The 14983-nt window shown below is 34.5% G+C and overlaps 1 protein-coding gene across 1 annotated transcript; it reads right to left on the bottom strand.

Moving 5' to 3' along the window:
• Positions 1-570: 570 nt before the first annotated feature.
• Positions 571-9902, bottom strand: LOC123869607. Its single transcript, XM_045912584.1, has 7 exons — positions 9642-9902; positions 6416-6649; positions 5679-5807; positions 5348-5462; positions 3159-3337; positions 2204-2269; positions 571-857 (listed from the first exon to the last, which is right to left on the bottom strand). Exons 1-7 carry the CDS (start codon positions 9682-9684, stop codon positions 778-780), a joined length of 846 nt encoding a protein of 281 aa, XP_045768540.1. The 5' UTR covers positions 9685-9902; the 3' UTR covers positions 571-777.
• Positions 9903-14983: the final 5081 nt, after the last annotated feature.

Genomic DNA, 14983 nt, shown 5'->3' with positions numbered 1-14983 from the left:
TTCGTACTGAAGAATGCATGTTATATGTATCAGAAGCTCAATTTAACTCTACGATTAGTGTCGTGTCTTGGGGGTCTTATTGCAAATCTTAAAGGATGCTTGTATGGGATTGATAGTTTAGCTAAAGTTATGGAAGTAACCGATCGAGTTTTCAGTTACCCACAAGTTGTTGTAGTGAATTGTTACTGTGTTAATTGATCATATTATAACATTTTATGATTTGAATAAAAGGAACAGCTGCCAAGTTTCTTGCCGGCTCTTCTCAGTAGAACTGATTGCCGAACCGGTGGTAGGGTCAAAGACGTAGCATGAGAGACATTAGTTGTATACATGAAATAAAAAATATTGATTTTGATTTGTTTTATTCGTCAGTTTAAGCCGTGTGCCTTTTGTAATTTAGTCTTTAGGCTATAAAATAATTTCTAGTAGAAACTACTATTTCTAGTAGGTACTACTAAAATAGTGAGATATAGGTAGCTACCGACCTACCTATATCTCACTGCGATTTGATCAATAAGGACGGAAGGACCAACTTGTTCTCTGAATTAAGTATATTAAGTTACTTAAATAGTGTTGTATTACCTATTGTATACAAATAAATTAAACAAACTATCCAACTTAAACGTTACATATATTTCTATTTCTAGTTTTGTGAGTTCTGAATAATTAAATTGCAAATTTCATTTATAAAAAAGCTACAAAACTGCACACAGTCTTTTAATGTGAGACAAAAACAATTATAAAAATATTACCTAATTAGGGTACAAATACATTTATTTATCTAACAATTAATTTCGTTGATATGAGCGCGGAGAGAAGCTCGACTATGAGGTGGTTTCTTTTCGGAGACTGGTTTCCTGTAAAATATAATATTAACATAGTAATAGTGAATTTGTGGTTTCATCATAAAAAATGGTCAAGTGCGAGTCGTACTCGCACAGGAAGGGTTCCTACCATCGTACAAAAAATAACAATTTTTTTGGTATGTACGTAGCTAAGCACAAATTCACGGTTTTCGGATTTTTTCCTTTACCTACTTATGCTATAATATGACCTACCTACCCGCCAAATTTTATGTTGAGTTTGAGTTTCTCTCATGGCTTTTGCAATGATTTGTCGACGTAAAAGCCACGAAAAAATGTTTGGATTTTCTTTACGCAGTCTTCCGCTAATGAAGGATTTTGAAATTTCTCCCGTTGAAGTCGTGGAAAAAGGTTAGTTGCTGATAAATATACCTATTTGTTGTTGAGAGCGTTAATATTATTAAATATTATTTTCTTATAGTATAGGTAATGTAAAATATTAAAATGTTTTTAAAACGTTAACTGTAGAGTTAAATAGAGTACTTTTACGAATTATAAAGACGAAAAAATAAGACAAAAAAAGCAAATCATGGGTTATATTTTTAAAAACCTATCATTATTCAATCCATAATAAGTTAAGGACTTAAAATTATGCAAATTCTGTGAAGTAGGTGTTTTCTTTAATAAAGTTGCGCGCACGAAGCCTCGCAACTATGCACTGTGAATTTTTTAGTTTTAAAAGGAAGTTCGGGAACTATCGTTAGCATAAACCAAACTGAGTGCTTTTATCTCGTACTAGCTGTTTGCTGCGACTTTGGCCACATGGGAACTGAAATGAAGTAAGAAAGAAAATCTACTAAGAGGACAGAGGTCGCTATACCTTGGTATACTCGGTACTCCGATGGGCATGGACACGTAACGCGGGTTGTTGCAAATTACATTTTATTCAGTAATATTTAATTGTAGGATAGGGTTGAGCATATAACGACAATTTATAGAGGAAAGTAATGATGCAATGATAGAATTCCACTTTGATAGTATACATATTTTTTCTCTACGAAGTAACAATAAAAAAAAATTCAAAAGAAAAATAAAACCGACTTCAAAAACCACAAAACTAAAAAGTAAAAAATATTTTTTGTTTAGCTACATGTGTAATGTACCTAGGTATGAGGTTGAGCGAGCCTATTAAAACAAAATTAGAAATCCAAGAGTGAAGCTCGCCCGACTATTAGATATCAATGCCATTTCACCATCATTTGGAACATTTCACGAGGAGAGTTAAAATACGTTCATATGATAGGTATGTGTGTTTTTTTGGTAGTTAGACTATATTGATACCTACATATAAAAAACGTAATAAAAAGTTATTTCAAGCAAATGAAAGAGAAGTAACGCACCATTGGAATGTCGTTCTTGTGGCTTCTCCACTTCGTAGGCAGCAATGTAGGCAGTCGGCATCAGCCCTGAAATCAATTAGATACCTATAATACCTACACATTTGCAGCCGTTATCATGTGTATCCACTAGATGTAGGTGCGCGCACCATCTGACTTTCATTTCATCAGCCTCAATCCATAGGCTTTGAGTATGATTCGAGAGCACCCCACCACACAAATTTTCCCCATCCACCCATTTCCGTCTTAAGGATTACGATAACATGAACTTCTTTATATCGTCATCCACTTAAGATCGTTGGTATATCTGGTTGGAGGTCGTTCCACACTCTGTCCACCAATTTAGCTTGCTCATCTTTTGATTTTGTTATTAAGTATTTTGACTCGCCTACAAGGAGATCATAAAATGCACGTACCTTTTGATGCGCATAATCGATTAGGTACCGTTTGCTTTAGAATCAATGAACGCAAATATAAACAGTATTAAAAGCAAATGTTCGAGCTCAAGTGCGGATATGAACTTTGAATAAATACAAACAACTGAGTTCTATAACTTCTTCTATCTATTCTAAAAGCCAAATGATTTCTGTGCTCATTCTGTAAATAATACCTACTTAACTATATGTATAATTATTTATATAACTGGCGATCACCCGCGGTTTTGCTCCCGTGAGAATTTCCAAAAAATCCAGCCTTATTCATTGTCTACATTTAAAACTGAACCTCTGTGAAAATGTTTAGTTTTCTAGGTCCAAAAGCTCTATAATTTCGTAAGACTTTATAATTTTCTGGGACATAAGTAGCTTATGTCCATTCCTGAGCTAAGTATCTCTGTACCTAATTTCGTTATAAGCGGTTTTAAGCGGTTGGGCCGTAAAAAGGTTGACAGACAGGCACACTTACGCATTAACAATATAGTAACCTTATAGTAACACAAGGAATGGTATTATTTATTTACCAGGATAGTAGACAGTAGTTCGATTCGTCGTGTAGTTCGCTGGTAGTAGGCTCAGAGTGCATGTGAATTTTTCATAAGGGGTTCTGACGTCATCGTCGTGTACAACAGCCTTCATTGTCACTGCATATAAGCCCCATGAATTCATTTTCAATTCAGTCACGGCTTGCTTCAAGGGTTTTCTGAAACAAACATTTTCATGTTGTTATTAAATTTCCATAGAAACATCCATACTGATAGTATAATAAATGCAAAAGTGTGTCTGTCTGCTAGCTTTTAACGGCTCATCCGTTAGACCGATTTTGAGGACCTACAGAGATAGCTTGCATCCCGGGGAAGGACATTTGCTAATTTAAAAGGACATTGGATGAAGTTGTGGGCACCGTCTACTTGCTAGGTACAAAGATAGCTCGCATTCTGTTGATGGATATAGACTACCTACTTTTATCCTGGAGAACCAAAGAGATCCCTTGGGAACTCTTTGGTTCTCACCAAAGTGGTGGTTTGGTTTTGGTTTGGTTTGGTTGGTGGGATTTTTTAAAACCTAAATACACACTGACGAAGTCGCAGGCATCATCTAGTTTTCTATACATACGAGTAAATTGGACATTACTTAAATATTTTATTCGCTTCTGTTCTGTTATGAAATTGTACTAATTTATCTGTTTATTTGTTCGTAATATCTTAGTGTTCTTGTGATACAGCAAGATCAACAAAACTTACTGTATTGATTGAAACAAAACGTTCGCAATTCTTTATCGGTCTAAAGGAAATTTACATATCAAACTACAGCTGAAACAGCTAAGTCTACAACCTTGAGATTTTGCATGTATAGGTTATTTCTTTAATATAGACCCTTGCTAAAAAAAATTGAGAAATAGTTACTCTAAAGTCTAACAGGCTCTATATGAATGAAACCCTTTACACGGACGATGTCGCGTGAAAAAGTTAAAGTACCTAAGTATATATTCATAACTAAGTTAGGTACATAAACAGTAATCATAAATTTTATAACATTTATATTAATTTAATTCAATATAAATTTTATCGCATTTGTATCTTTGTTAAAACCGATACAATTTATAAAGAAACGGCCAACGTCGTTAAACAAATTATTTCAGCGGCAGAGAATTTTCAATTGTTTTCTAAAAACAACCTAAACCATTCCACACGCGATGAGAAATCTTGCACATTTGTTTAAAAAACCTCACAAAACTTCAGAACAGATACTCTATCTCCCTAACCGCTAATTTGTACGGCAAGCATATATTTAAAGTTTAAACAAACTTTTGTGTCGTTCCAAATAAAATATTGCCGAGTTTTTGGCTAAAGTTAGAGTTGGTGCAGCCGCAAGCAATGTTTTTTTAAAACAGAGGTTAATTAGGTATTTGTAGTGAGCTATCTGCAATATCTGCTATCGAGACTATGTGCTATCTACGAGTATGTAGATTATGTCTTCTTGATCTTTAGAATAATATCATTTTATTTTTAAGATAAGAATGGTCGAACAGTAAAACGTATCAAACGACCGAAAATAAATTCAATCTACTTATCAGTAATCTGTCGGTAAGTTAGGTACTTAGCAACCTTGGTATTTGTCAAAAAAGACCATATAATTTTTGACAAATACAATGTTGTTCGTGTATGTTACTTATCGTGAGATTTCAGATAGGATTGATTTTATTGAATATTTCTTTAAATCAATTCTTGGTTTTATGGCTTGCAATTTATATAACAGATAGGCATTAGGTAGGTACATACCTACTAATAAACGTAATATGGTTATTTTTGACATTTGTTAATATTTAAGAGAAATACCAAATTATTACTTAAAATAAGGATGCTTTAAGGAATAGCAGACGTTTTACTAAATAAAATATCCGACTGACTGACTATCAACGCCTGGATATCTGCTAAGAAAGGATTTTTGAAAATTCTACCCCTAAGGGGGTAGTATAGTCCACGTGGACAAAGTTACAGTCATAAGCTAGAGTTCAATATTTTCGATAACTTGCCGAGAACTAGGAAGAAATACATTAAGAACTTACCTACCATAATTAAACTGGGTTTTCCGATGTTTCCACTAGGTGCCTACTTGAGTATTTAAACTTAAATTGCCTTCGATTATTATCAGAAAAAGGTAGAAGACGCTAGATTAATAATAATATAATTTGGTATTTTTCATAACTCACCCCTGCGCCAATATGCTTATTTCTGGTCTTGGGTATAAATCTTCTGCACCACAGATGAGTGTAACCAGAAATACATACTTTTTCTCTTGAACAAAATGAAAGTTTTTACCTGGACCTAAAGAAAAGAAATTGAATGATCCACAAACCCCTTGCAAAGTGAATACAGTAATATTTTCATAGTATGAACTCTCAATGCAGTAATAATTCATATAATATCTATATAGAAAAAATAAATTTGTAATAATATTATCTAATATATAAAATAGAACCCTAAAAATAATCCAAAAAATATGTATTCGAGAAAAATGCCCAAAGAAAAAGAATGTCTTACTGTATACGAGCATAGGCCGCGTTTGTTGATCCTCTTCTAAGAAAGAGGATACTACGCAAGTGTAGTTCCCGCTAAGATCCGTACTTGGTTTCAATATCTTAATAGCACGGTAAGCTTGTAAAGGCTCCTCTGAAATAAAAACACGCTTATAATATTATTTTATTAAGCTAAATGAGCTGTGGCGAAGTGTGGCGAGTGTGTGTCGAAGTTAAAGAGGTTGTTGGATTCTTCTCAGACAGACTTCTAAGTCCACTTCTGGACAAAGGGAACAAACGCCGTGGGACGACCTCCAGCCCGCTGGACCAACGACCAGAAAGTGTCGAATGAGAAAGGCGGATGATCGAGTTTGATATACGCCCTCGGAAAAGCAGGTGAATTATTTTATTTATATTTAACTCCTAAAAAAAGTGAATTACTTGCATTAACTTATCAAGTAATATTTCCTCGGCTTGAGTCCTTTAGTAGATTGATTATTAAGAAGGGTCATGTTTCCATACAATCTTGGGCCTTGGCTGGAACAGGGATGATAAAAGTATGCAAGCCAAATATTTATCTTCATAATAGACCAGGCTCATAAATATTAATGAGGAGAAATTAATATTCTATCGGAAATATAAAGTTAGTATGTATAAAAATATTACGATAGCTGGCCTGATTCCGGGCGATTCCACCTCTTCTGCATTAAATTATAATGATTTTTACGAGTACTTAAATGATTCAAAATTTTAAGTACTTACCAGAAATTCTAAAATCCAAATCCACTTTGCCTTTAAGTAAACCTATAACTTGTGGTCGCAGGGGTGGTATCCACTGATAGACCAGACCAGAAGACCCGTTGAAGAACCACTTCATGACGAGGCCTGGTGGCGAAGCGTTGTTAGTCTTGTACTGGCAGTCAAGAATAACTGCCTCGGTGCCTACTTCCACGAGCGGTGGAACTTCTATCCTTTGAATATTTACTGCTACGCATTCTGCAAGAGATTTTCACAGTATTCAATTCGTTATCGGTGCCTATGTTAAGCAGTAGGTATAAAATGCTTCTATCGTTTTAAATGAAGTCCAATATCGGATCGGATAATGTGAAAAGTTTGTTGTAGAGCTGTTTTGTTGAACGGGATCTGACTTTCTTACTAGAATGTTTAGATGCATACGAGGAAGTACTACGACCTACGTTGCTTCGGAATAATGCCTTTGTATGGAATTTGCTACCGTAAGAACAGGTCCAACAACAAAAAGTAAAGGGATTGACATGAATAATTAAAATAAGTAATGAGGACGTAACGAAGAAAACGGTGTAATTGCACGAAATAAAATTTTGCAGGATAAGCAAAACAACTGAAAGAAAGCTGTTGAAGCTTTACTGAAGTAACTGTACTGTTTTGATCGAATCACGAATTTAAGACTCAATTTTAAGTAAAAGAGAGTAAGTAACAAGTAGAGGCCTAATAAAATTTCAGAACTTCTTCTACCTTTCCGTTTGTTTATGTGAACTGCATAATCAAAAGAGGGTCCATACATAAATTATGATGGAGTTATGATAAATACATTGTTTTGCTAAGATACATCTCGGATGGACATGAATTATGCATCAAAGCTATACAAAACGTACAAAGTTATGGGCTTTTACGAAAATTGGAACCTACGGCTACGTATTATTACGTGACTGTAAGAAACTAGATACATTAAGTAGGTAAGGGGATACGTGAAGAAAGTAAGGAGATTTATAAAGATAAATCGTTTCTAGTCCATCAAATTATGTACCTTAGTCATAATTTACACGTGCCCACCTGTCATAATCACAGTCAGTTTGAAACAACGCCCGAGCACGGAACTTAAATCAGTTTAGCTTATGCGCCTGAGTATACACACTCTCCATAACATTGCTGTAACTGGATATGTCTATTGATTTTACAGGAATTTTACAGGAAAGTACTTAGGTATTGTGATGGTGCTTATCAGTCGATTGCACTGGTAAGGCAATGTTGACCCGAACTGGTAACTGGATGGGTGGGCTTTTCGTTTCCTCGGTACTCTTTAAACTAAGCTTAGCCATCGGTCCTTCGAAAACCCCATCTGTTTTAACATGTATCAAAAGGAGTGTAGGCATCTACGATGATCTCTACGATCATCTACGACGCAGACATTGCATAGGTAGAAAAGTATTTGTAAGAAAGTTTGTATTGAGATTGAGTCTTCTGTACAGTCTTCTATTTAATTAGTACTCAATTTATAAATAAGAACATTTTTTTGGTGTTATTAGAAAACGACAAACGTAGGTACTCGTGGCGCAAATTAATTCAAACCTATTTGCCACAGATATTTTTATATGCCCACAACAAAAAATGCAGTTTAATTGATCTTAAAGATTGAATTGGATTCTGACTATTTGATCAAGGTTCAAACCTCAAAGCCTCATGCATACTTGAAAGTGTGTGTTCGCGTTTTCGTGTGAAAATTATACTTTATCGTGTGTGGCGGGCGTTACGTAGACGATGCTTGTCACAAGCACAGATGTTAGGAACAAGTCACAACTAAACTAACTTTCTTCTTCGATCTAACTTCGCACTTCGCTTTCTAGTAATAAGTACAAGATATAAGTAATTCTGATTTCGGAGAATTTATGGCAGCGGAAAAAGTTGCAAAAGTAGCTGATAAAATGTTACCTACCTAGGTATTTAAGAATGTTTTTTCTAATATAAAAATATGAAGTATCATACTTTTTTAGATGTATTTTACCGACTCGATCAAATGATTGAGAACTTGAGAAGCAATAAAAATGTAGGTATAGGTACCAAGTCAAAATGCTGAACCTACTTTATTGTACTGTAGTTACCTATCTATCTTTTATACCTGACTCAGTCGGATTTGAAAAGACTGAAATTTTTTACAAGAGACTGTGGAGATTACGTATTTTTTGTACGAATTAAATCAGCGATCCAATTTATAGTAATATCATAATTGCGAAGATGAGTCTGTATGTTTGTCTGTATAATTGTCTGCTGCCATTTGCTTAGCTGCTGAACAAATCTTGACGAATTTTTTATTTATTAATTTATGAAATCAAAAAATATATTCAAATTAGACATTTTTGTTGTACCTACACTTTTTGATTGTCAAATTGTGGAATTTGTAAGATAATAATGTATTTAGTGATAATTAAAAGAGAAAACTTAAAACTAAACCTACGAGAATGAAATATAATATAGTATGCTAAATTGCAATACACTAGCTACGGAAATGCAATTAACTTTTTATCTCAGTAAATTGTGCAGCAATTTGTTGGCGGATTCGCGCACAAAAAGAATACACCGTGCACTTATAATAATAGTAACACATTGGTAAACTAATTTGTATATAGGTATAATAAAAATAGTGAGCAAACGAGCAGGCAAGTCACCTGATGTTAAGTGATAACTGGCTATGAATATTTGCACCACCAGATGAATCGCCGTCGAGGATCGAGGAAGGAATTGTAGCTGGCTTTTCAATATTTTGTCAATCCGCCCCTTGAACCCCAACCCCATGTTGAAGTGTACTATATATTAATTTAGCATATTTAAACAATACCTATACTAAATCGACACAGAGATAAGCTTGCATTCTGCGGACCAACATGTTTTACTCCGCCAGAAAACACAGAGGTCTTTGGCATGTACCTACTTATACTATGTATAGGTAATAGGTAGTAGGTACAGGTAAAGGTAGTTATAGGTATATCAATGTATAGTGAGTGTCTTGATAGCAGATTGGTAACTAAGCACAAACTCAAAAATGACTTCATATTTGTCGACACATCCGTTACTTAGATATTAATCAAGTGAAACATGAAGAAAATACGCGACTGTAATCACAGTCAAAGTTGACGAGAAAATTATGAAAAGTGGACTCGCGGCAAAACTTTCAACACGCACTAACGATTACGAACTACACAATTAATGTTGAAAAAAAAAATTGAACACCCACGGGCACATAATACGAGAAACACAATATGCGTAGAATAGTCCATGTCTTCATAACAACTTAAACAAACTTTCGTAACTCAAAGTACAATATTGAGCAGGTTTAGAGGTACTACCCAATTTGATTGAAGCGAGCCGACTGAAGTTCATATGGCAGTTTTTCAGTGGTTAGTGCGCATGCGTGCCAGCCTGTTGATTTACTTCCTAACTTTTTTTATACTCACAGCTAATGAAGCTGGTGCTGATGCTAATTTGATGACTGCGGGTGTTGACACATTGTTGAATGAAAGCCTCTTTTTACCCGACTGCGGCAAAGCCAAAAGGAAGGGTTATGATTTTAGCAGTCTATGTATGTATGTATGCGTGTATGTTTGTATCCAGATTCTGTGTTTTCCATCGTAGCGCCATTGATGAATGAGAAGTCAATCGATTTGTCATAAAGGTCCGGGTGACATAGGCTACATTTTATATGAAAAAAGTTGACCTATCTGATGTTACATGAAAAAAAGTGGGGATCTCCAAAAATTTTTTTTTTTTTTGCTATTGTTGGGTGTCAAATGAAAGAGGAGAAAATTTTGAGTTCGTAAATATAAATGTACTACAACATTAAAATATACCAATTGAGAAACAATTTTCAGCGTTCGCAGTCGGGTTTTAGTTTTCAACTCTCTATCTCTTTTGTTTTCTTTATTGGTTTTATAAAAAATGATATACACCATAGAATATGATGTAGTAAGAATTACCTTTTAAAGTGTTGTTATCGTTGCGTAATTGGCTGCATACAAAATACGATGCATCAGCAGCGCAATCTGACACGACGGACGTCAGCGGTCAGCAAGCCAATCATTTAATTTCCACACACTTTCCAAATACTCTTTTTTGAACCCCTGACCCAAAAAGAGGGGTGTTATAAGTTTGACGTGTGTATCTGTGTCTGTGGAATCGTAGTTCCTAAACGAATGAACCTATTTTACCTATTTATGATCGAGAGTGTTTTTAGCTATAATCGAAGAAAATCGGTTTAGTCGTTTAAAAGCTATCAGCTCTTTTCTAGTTTTCTTATAGAGATTTTTGTGTTGGGGGTTTTTTAAATTTTGAGTTATATTATAGAGTTATTGTTATTATTTAGGTGATATTTTGGATGCTGCATAATATGTTAACTAAGAAACTCTCTCTGTACGAATGTAATTGCTTCGAATTCAATCCAGTTTTCACCATCATTTAAATTTACTCGAGAAAGATTATTTTAGTACGTTATTAAGAAGGAACACAGGATGGAAACTCGATCATGCAATTTCTGGTACACCGAGTTACTTTTATGCTGTTTTTTGATAATATTTTAGTTATTTTCCACCAGGCGACGAAATTAAAATACCTATGTTTTGTTTTACTCATATTTTCCACCCTGTAGGTAAGTATAGCACTAGTCTACAGTTTTTTTTTTACAAGAATGTCACTTCTAAATGTTTTCAACACGTGTGAATGATAACATAGTATAAAACATACTTACCTAGTACCTACTTAAAAGATAAAATAAAGAATGATATTCCTAATATATGTACTTATATCACTAAAATTACCAATATCATTGGAATGGAAATTTGTGTAGGCAAAGTTAAAAGTGTTCCCTTTCCGTTTTAATATTTGACGAAGGAAGGTGGCTTCAACGGTTGCTGACCTGCGACCTGCCCTCAGGGTTGTACCTTCACGGGTAATTAAACATTCCATTCGAATTTATTATGAACCCTCGTTGCAAAAAGTGGGGTGTTATAAGTTTTAGTTCTGTTTTCCGAACCGGTGCAGTGGTAGAGTCGACATATCATAAGTGTCACATACCTACTGTTCTTTATGAAAATAAATTATTTCATTCCATGTATCGCTTTGTCTATCTGTGGCATCGTAGCGCTCAAACAGATGGAACTATTTGTATAGGTATTCGATAGCTGTTTATTCGAGACGGTTGTTAGCTATGTCTGAAGAAAATGTCGTTTGAGAATAATTATTATCAGCTCTTTTCTCAGCCGATGTAGGCATCTCTTACAGTTGATATTAACAATTTGTAACTTTCACCTGTCTTATCAACTTATACACAAACTAATACGGACGTAACGACAGCCCGTACCGACTGTTAATTTTTTTTTTGTCACAACAATTTCAGATAACAGTGTTTACGGTGCAAAAATGGAATGCGGCTTGCGTCGAAGCTTTTTAGTTCAATTTTGAACTTACCTACTCCTCTTTCTAGTAGGAACTAGTAAAATAAATCATTTGGGTCGCATGAAAATAAAAAGTGCCTGAATTACCGGTTTAACAATGACTGCACCAATGTACTCTAGTATTTGATACGGTGGTTATCTTCGCAATGTAAAGCACAAACTTCACTTGCAAAAAATCCACCTTTGTCGATTTTAAATCCAATTTGAGGGGAAAGGGGAATTGAAGTCACGTTTGTTATATTTTTCAATAAATTAGTCAGTTAATTGAAAAGAGGGTTTTTTTTTCATAGAAACTTGTAAGACCAAATAAATAATACTGTCAGTTTGGAACGATAATGTCTTATAACAATAAATAGATTGCTATGTTAAGATTTTAAGACTTGTAAGTTGTCTGTCACAGAGGTGGAGAAAGTATATTATTTGAATTAGTTAGTATAATAATTTCCATAAATAAAACAAAAACAGTAATATGCGTGGATAAAAATATGTTCGTACATTTCATGACAGTGCAGTAGGCAACATTGCAGCTAAAGCAAATGCTATTCGCATAACAAGTCTAATCCAATTTCAATATAATGCGACGCGTAGGAGGCACCCCTGCCGCATACTGAGAAGTTTACTTTTTCATAATAAAATGCAATAAGAGTGGAAGTTCAATAAAACTGCAATTGGTATTTGATTTCTACTTTGGAATAAATAACGCCGAGTGCTTTAAATTTAAAAAGCTAAGCTAAAGTTTCAATAGTTAGGTATACTTAGTACTTACTTATAGTAACTTGTTTAAATAATTAGGACTTTTTTAATGCAATTTTCCTACAACTTAGGTATTGTGTAAAAGCAATAAAATATAATATAAGCGCTGAGCAAAAATTGAGAGTTGAGCTTGTCTTAGATGCGATGGCCGTTGGAACCGGAAAGTCCCTGAGTGGAGACCGCGCATAAGCAAGCGTAGTGTGGGACGCCCTCCAGCACGATGGACCGACGATATTTAAAGCGGCTGGCGGGAAGTGGCTGGATGAGCAATACTGAGGACCGGGTGTGGTGGCGCTCTATAGGGAAGGCCTATGTCCAACAGTTGATGTCCGCAGGCTGATGATGATGAGCAAAAATTGCGGAACCGTCAGGATTCGAACCTGCGTCTTCTAGAAATTTCCTTGAAACATTAGGTAACACTATCATAAAAATTAAAAATTCCATGTTTGAGTTTATCCCTTATACAGAGGGCTAGGCAAACCTATAGAACCGGTGGAAATCAGAGTATGTATTAACTATAATCTATGTAACTATATCATGTATGAGCCTTCTTTTCAATAATAAAACGATGTATAAGTAGAAATTCAATAAAGCTACAATCAATATAGCAGGTTAGACTTAAGATATTACACAGTACACACAGACAAACTTGACGACATTATAAGGTTTCCTTTCTTTTTAAGGGACCCAAAAAATCTATGAACTTTTTGATGACACGGCACTTTCAAAAATATCAGTTAGGTAGGTAGTAGGTACTTCACGAGCCATCCCTTAACAGTTTTGAAAACTTTTTAATAATCAAAATGCAAGCAAGTGGAAGTTCAATATAGCACCGGTCACTAATTTATGTTCGCATTAGAATGAATAACGCTGGTCAATAAGTTTGCAGACAGTAACTTTACTTTTAGCCAGAACTCAGAAACCGCTAGATTCGTACCTAGTATTGATTTATCAGAAATTCAATCTTTAGAGTTTAAAATATCACACTATCACACTAATATTATAAAGGCGAAAGTTTGTATGTGTGTGTGTGTGTGTGTGTGTGTGTGTGTGTGTGTGTGTGTGTGTGTGTGTATGTTTGTTACTCCTTCACGCTAAAACTACGGGACGGATTGGGCTGAAATTTAGAATGGAGATAGATTATACCCTGGATTAGCGCATAGGCTACTTTTTATCCCGGAAAATCTAAGAGTTCCCACGGGATTTTTAAAAAACCTACATCCACGGGAACAAAGTCGCGGGCATCAGCTAGTCTTTAATAATAATTAGCTTTCTTGTCGTATGTTTGTATGTCTGCTTGGTGCAATTTCAATGTCCAAGCGTGTGAATTTGTTAGTCTATACATACATCAATATTATTAAAATACGTAATAGATTATTAGAATATTTAATATAATAAAATTATTATTATGATAAAAATTTATAGTGATAATAAATTAACTACGTAATCATGAAACTATAACTTCCCGATGAGCAAAAGACTTGAAATTTTACATATAGATCGGAATTAGAAGACAATTACAATATTAATTCATTTTATTTATTTATACTTATTAATTAGTCCATTATAAAAAAATATTACCTACTTAGAATATAACTTTTCTGTATTGTTCACAATTTATTACGTAAGTACTAACTTTCTCTGGCGACTTTGTGTGTGACTGTTGGTGACAAAGTCAAAAAAACCGGCCAAGTGCAAGTCAGACTCGCGCACTGAGGATTCCGTACTCAGGTATTATTTCCAACATTATGCACTATAAATCAAAAACATACATAAAAATAAATCAAAATCTGTTTTAGCATGTACATTGTACGGGTAAAGCCCTTTCATATTATGATACCCCACTTGGTATACCACCAACCACCACCACCAAACCATTAGCATTAAAAAATATCTGTTTTAGAATGTTCAACTGAAGCCTTCATAATAATAATGATACCCCACTTGGTATAGTGTATCCTATATACGGGTTCCTTTTTTCCTTCAAGATACGGAACCCTAAAAACGTGTTAAAGTTGTTTATTTCATTTCCCAAAATGATATTATATATACTAATAAGATTTTTTCCAACTTGGATTGGTAAACTAAAATCTTTCCATTATAAATTACGTGTTTGTGTCAAACTATATCAAAATTATAGTATGAAAATTTATTTCGTGCTACACGCAGTACCAATATCACGATATTCCACGGCTCCGACTCGACGTTACAAATTATAATAAGAATTTATTGCCTGCCTTACCCGAACGGCTATCCTTTGTTGCAGGAATTACTAATTACCTATGTATTTACCTAATTTTTTGATCACGTAGAGAAACTCCAAGCATAGCTCTCTCCGTCGCCCGCTGAGCGACTCTCATAACAATGAATAGTTAGG

Source organism: Maniola jurtina, chromosome 11, assembly GCF_905333055.1.
Source record: "Maniola jurtina chromosome 11, ilManJurt1.1, whole genome shotgun sequence".
In the NCBI taxonomy this organism is placed as follows: domain Eukaryota; kingdom Metazoa; phylum Arthropoda; class Insecta; order Lepidoptera; family Nymphalidae; genus Maniola; species Maniola jurtina.
This window is presented reverse-complemented; position numbering and strand designations above follow the sequence as displayed.

What these genes read in the sequence shown, in the direction of transcription:
- LOC123869607 (XM_045912584.1), bottom strand. Translation starts at nt 9,684, where the DNA reads ATGGACTATTCTACGCATATTGTGTTTCTCGTATTATGTGCCC. An exon ending in ATAAGCATATTGGCGCAGGG is followed by an intron (nt 3,338 to 5,347) that starts GTGAGTTATGAA and finishes TGTTTGTTTCAG; the next exon opens with AAAACCCTTGAAGCAAGCCG. An exon ending in AACTACTGTCTACTATCCTG is followed by an intron (nt 2,270 to 3,158) that starts GTAAATAAATAA and finishes AATTGATTTCAG; the next exon opens with GGCTGATGCCGACTGCCTAC.